Source organism: Brassica oleracea, unplaced genomic scaffold (genome assembly GCF_000695525.1).
Source record: "Brassica oleracea var. oleracea cultivar TO1000 unplaced genomic scaffold, BOL UnpScaffold00951, whole genome shotgun sequence".
NCBI classification, from domain to species: Eukaryota; Viridiplantae; Streptophyta; class Magnoliopsida; order Brassicales; family Brassicaceae; genus Brassica; species Brassica oleracea.
The window spans coordinates 8,624-14,299 of NW_013617544.1; the positions used below are offsets into that span (position 1 = coordinate 8,624).

The 5,676-nt window shown below is 36.7% G+C and overlaps 1 protein-coding gene across 1 annotated transcript; it reads left to right on the top strand.

Moving 5' to 3' along the window:
- The first annotated feature begins 411 nt into the window (after positions 1–411).
- LOC106320527 (polycomb group protein FERTILIZATION-INDEPENDENT ENDOSPERM-like) lies at positions 412–2,789 on the top strand. The gene is made up of 13 exons (XM_013758906.1): positions 412–594; positions 817–882; positions 972–1,094; positions 1,187–1,267; positions 1,344–1,436; positions 1,513–1,588; positions 1,675–1,754; positions 1,826–1,897; positions 2,007–2,066; positions 2,157–2,251; positions 2,349–2,414; positions 2,494–2,553; positions 2,672–2,789. Exons 1-13 carry the CDS (start codon positions 418–420, stop codon positions 2,787–2,789), a joined length of 1,167 nt encoding a protein of 388 aa, XP_013614360.1. The 5' UTR covers positions 412–417.
- The last annotated feature ends 2,887 nt before the right edge of the window (positions 2,790–5,676 follow it).

A 5,676-nucleotide genomic window follows, 5' to 3' on the forward strand; every position in this document is an offset into this window, starting at 1 on the left:
TCGCCGGAACTCCGGAGAAACCATGGACGCCCATGGTTTCCGATAGATCTAAAGAGAAATCCAGAGCCGCCAAGTAAGTAGGAGAGACATGACGAGGAGAGTAACAGGGAGAAGGCTTGAACATGGGAGCACTGTCAGGGGTGGCGACCGGAGCAGAAGCATCCGGCCACCGAGACGGTTGAGCAGAAGACGCGGCGGCTAGGTTAAGGGTTTTGGGGGAGAGTAGAGAGGATTGTTTTGTGCGATTACTTTTTAACTTTATACTTAGACTGGATATACTTAGACTGGATAACAAAAATATCTTTCAAGGACTGGTTGTTGCACATACGTACAAAGACTTGTTGTTGCATGAGACTTTCATGGCTATAAAACAAGAGCAGGTGTCCGAGAGATAGAGAGAGAGAGAAGAGATTTGAAATGTCGAAGATAACTTTAGGAAACGAATCACTAGTCGGGTCTTTGACTCCATCCAACAAAAAATCGTACAAACTGACCAATAAGACTCAAGAAGGGAAGATACCTTTGTACTCTGTTGCTTTCAACTTCATCGATGCTCGTTTCTTCACCTGTTTCGTCTCCGCTGGTGGCAATGGGGTAAAAAGATCTCTTCTTTTTCGAATCCGTTAATTAATGTTTTCATGTTCTTGGTCTGTGAAAGTATCATTTTTTTTCCTGTCGGATTTTAACACTCGTTCGAGAGTGACTTTATAATCTGTTAAACTTGATAGCTCTATATATCTTGGTTTCATTTTAACTTTGACTGAGTCGAGTCATAAAATCTCATTACTGCCATTGGGTTTATCTCTTATTATGTAGATTAATCTGTACAATTGTCTTGAAGATGGAAGCATATCTTCATTGTACGCCTTCGCTGATGAAGATGTAAGCAAGTCTACTACATATTATATAGTTTCCATGTAATAAAAGTTTTTTTGAGGCTATATATATGTCTTATGTGCTCTGGATGTCAGAAGGAGGAGTCATTTAACACCGCAAGCTGGGCGTGTGGCGTTGAAGGGAACCCATTTGTTGTGTCTGGAGGAGAGAAAGGCATAATCCGAGTCATTGACGTAAACAATCAAAAGATTCATAAGGTATTAATTCATTGCGTATATAATAGCCTTAGAACGACATGAAGTACTTATCGATGTTTTATGTTGTATAATATTTGCTCTCACATATGCAGAGCCTTGTGGGCCACGGGGATTTAGTGAACGAAATCAGGACACAACCTCTGAAACCTCAACTTGTGCTTTCCGCTAGCAAGGTATGATGCCTCTTCTATGAGTTCTCTCTATAATGTACGTTGAGGATTAAGAGCTCTTACGTTTTTATTGGATCAGGATGAATCTGTTCGATTGTGGAATGTTGAAACTGGGATATGTATTCTGATATTTACTGGAACTGCAGGTCAAAGATACGAAGTTGTAAGCGTGGTAAGCCAATATGGTTCTTTCACTTAATATATAAAGACATTTTCAAGGATAACTATATAATCTTGTACATTTGTAGGACTTTCATCCCCTTGATGAGCACCGTTTTATTAATTTTGGTCTGGACACCACTATTAAGATATGGTCAATGAAAGGTACGAGTAAACCGAGCCCCCTTGAACGGAACTTCGTTTCTCTTTCAGTTTGTATGATCTCTCTATTATTATTTGGCTGCCTTCAGAGTTTTGGACATATGTCGAGAAGTCATTCACATGGAAGGATGATCCATCAAAGTTCCCAACAAAATTTGTAGAGCTCCCTGTAAGTATTTTCGTCTTGTAACAACGAGTGACATACATGTCTTGATGGAACATTACTGCTATCATGTGTAGGTATTTACAGCTTCGGTTCATACAGATTTTGTTGATTGTAACCGTTGGGTTGGTGACTTTATTCTTTCAAAGGTTATTCCAGGAGTCAATAATGGATTAAGTTCATATTTCATTTGGTGGAATACGCTAAAAACCGAAAGGTTACACTTGTGTTCTTCTATCTCTATATATATGTTTTCAGAGTGTGGAGAATGAGATACTCTTGTGGGAACCAATACTGAAAGAGAATTTTCCTGAAGAGGTTAGGATCTCATTCTACGCCATACACAACAGAGACATTCAGTTAATTAAATAGGATGCATAAAGTTATTTGTGTTGTTGTTGTTAGCAGGGTACTTCAGATGTTCTTCTTAAATACCCTATTCCAAATTGTAATCTCTGTTTTATCAAGTTTTCATGCGACCTCTTTCTCAATTATCTTTCAATAGGTGATAATCAGAAAGCTATAACCTATACACTAATCTATACTTGAAACTTTTCTTGTGAATTTATCGAAACATTCTTGATTGGTTGGTTGGTCATCCGGGAATCAGGAAGGCAAGATTTATGTCTGGGATTTAAAGAGCTGCCCTCCTGTTTTGGTTACAGTGTAAGTTACTTTCGGATCCAGACACTATTTTTAATCTTTAAATAAATGATTCTTGACATGATTCTCTGTTGCTATATAGGTTATCACACAATGAATCAAACTCTCTGATAAGGCAAACAGCTATGTCCACTGATGGAAACTATATTCATCTTCTCTCTCACCAATACATCATTATTTAATGAATCAGTAGTTACTCAAAACAAAAATTCAAAGCATTTGATTTATGACACACTCCGTTTCTTTCCATGGCATTGTAGCACAATTCTTGCTGCCTCCGAGGACGGGACTATATGGCGTTGGGACGCGATTGATAAGGAGCAAGCTGTTACCGTAGAGGCGAAAGGGAGGAGAAAGGGAAAGGCCCAACTAAAGTAATAGAGTGAAGATGTTCTAGAAGAAGATGTGCTGGCTACCTTCTAGAAGTAGATAAAGAATAATGAATAATGATAAGAGACAGGTCAGAGGATCTGGGAGCATTTAATTAGTCTATAAGCAAGAGTCTAGGGGAGAGATATCAATGATTTGATCAAGTGGGGTTGTAAAGAGAGAGGAGTCTCTCGTGTAGAAGAAGGCTCTCTTTGTAATCCTTGTTTTGAATCAATAATAGAAACATTATCTTCTCTTAAATCACAAGTTCATATCAATACGTTACAATCTACGTAACACAAACCTAGTCTTTGTAGGAACTGATGGATTAGGCGTCTTAAGATATGCATTGTTACAAAAGTGGACTATCTATATCTAGCACATATTGCTGTTTATATTGCATTCCCTGAGACCTGAAGATGCTTATTTATTGCCTCATTAACTTCACTTTGGTAACCAAACGTTCCAAGGGAACAACAACAATGAGCTCAAGTACGACACTACACACACAACAACAACAACTTTGAAGCTGCGCATAACAACAGTAGCAGCAACAGGTTTCAGCTTGTGTTTGATTCTCCACCGTTCGATATGGCTTCATTCGATTACAGAGATGATATGTCAATGCCGAGAGTAGTAGGAACGATGGATGGTATCCATATGGTTCTGTCTTGGGGAATAGATTTCATATTCTCTTTATTTTGCGTTCTTACTTTCACTCTACAAGACTACAGTGTAATATTTTTCTGAGTCTGTCTCTTCGCTTATAAGAGGATGTTTATACCTAGGATCCCACGTGGTTTCTTAAGTACACTTTAATGACTATTAAATTAATAAATTGTAGCTAAGGACCTTAGTTAAAAAATCACATAATTTTTGAGATACAATGGTAGTTTCTTAAAAAAAAATTAATTTTTTTTATTAAAGATAAAATTTATTTATGAAATAAAACATAATAAAGATAACATTTTAAACATACGTTTTAAAATTAAAACATAAAAACAAGGATTAATAAAAGAAACGAGAAAAATTTGAAAGAAACATCCGAGCTCAGTTGTTGTCTTGATCACATCCAAATTTATTTCATAAATGTTCAACCAAATCAGCTTTGATTTGTTGATGCATTTGTCTATCACAAATTCTAGTTCGAATACCCATCACATTGGCGATATTTGTAGGCATATCTGTAGAAAAATCGAGATCAACATGTGAGCTTTCGGTGTCTTCTCCTTGTTGGAACTCTGAAACATGAAATTAAGTATATCCATCTCGTTCGGCTTCTACTATCATATACATGCTCTCATAATCTTTTCAATTTTGGCTTTATCCCAAAAAAGTGCAGGGCTTTTAACAATGGCAAAGCGAGCTTGCAAGACTCCAAAATCACGCTCGACATCTTTTCAGACAGCTTCTTGATGTTGAGAAAATAAAACCGCTTTCGACCCTTGTGGTACTGGAATAGATTGGATAAAAGTTGCCCATTTCGGTATTCGTCAACAGCGTCAGCCGCGGAACCATAGGCCAAGACACGAATAGCTGCTGTACACTTCTAAAGTGGAGAGAGACTAAGCCTTCCGAGAGCATATTTCTTTTGTCGAAAGAATTCAACTTCGTTGGAGAGTCGATCAAAAATATGCATGAATAATGGCTTGTTCATTCTAAATCGTCATCGGAATAGATTTTCAGGATATGTTGGAGTTTCACTGAAATAATCATTCCATAAACGTAGATCGCCGTCTTCATGATTTATTTCGATATGAACTCATTTTTTCCTTCTTTTCCTTTCTTCTTCTTGATCACCATAATTAATAGAAAAATTTTCGAATGTTTGATCAAAATGTTGATCAAAGTATTGATGAAAATATTGATCAAAGTATTGATGAAAATATTGATCAAAATTTTCATCATCTACTCCCTCAAAAGTGTTATGAGACGAAGAAGCCATAAATGTGATGAAAATTTAGAATGTGATCAACTCTTGATTTAGGAACGTATAGTTGTTTTTTTTTTCAAGTCGGAGATGCTCTCAACTCTTGTTTGTAGAGAATAGAAGTTGTGAGAAGGAGAGAAAGGAAGTTGTGTTGTGAGAAGGAGAGAATGGAAGCCAATACTTGTGATTAAAATGTTTATATAGACCATGAATTTTAAAAAATCTCGTGACTAGAAGGTAATACTCGTGACATAAACATACAGAACTCGACACATACATACAGTGGAAGCCAATACTCGTGACACATACATACAAAACTCGACACAAACAATCCCGTGACTTCCACTGACCAGACACATACTCGTGACATACCAACAACATACAAACAATCCCGTGACTTCCACTGACTTTAGTTGTTCAATCAAATCTTCAAGCTTCAACAACTCTGTTGTCCAAAAGGAACATATCAACGCCAAACTAATGACTGTTTGTCCAAAAGAACCATACATCAACACTTTAAGCAATAACAAAAGAAAAATATAACACACACACACACCTCAAAATGATACCAACGACTTTGTCGACAAAGAGGGAGTTGCATTCCCGGGACAAGATCCACAAGCCTTTGTCTCTCCGCACACGGAAAGAAATACAATAAGATAACAAGGTATATATAAGTGGTTGTATTTCGATTAGTAGATCGCATAAACACAAAAAACTTATCACATTATAACATTAAACATAACATTTTATATCACATAAACACATAAAACAGAACATGTTATATCACATATAAACATCAAACATAACATAAACGAGAGACATAGACCAAAACACATAAACAACAAAGAACATACAAACATGAAACAGAGACCAAAGACACTCGTTTTTAACATTCCACAGACAAGTTCTCACTGAGGACCCAACATCTCTGTAATTAGCTTCTTTTTTAGCGCTTCTTCATAT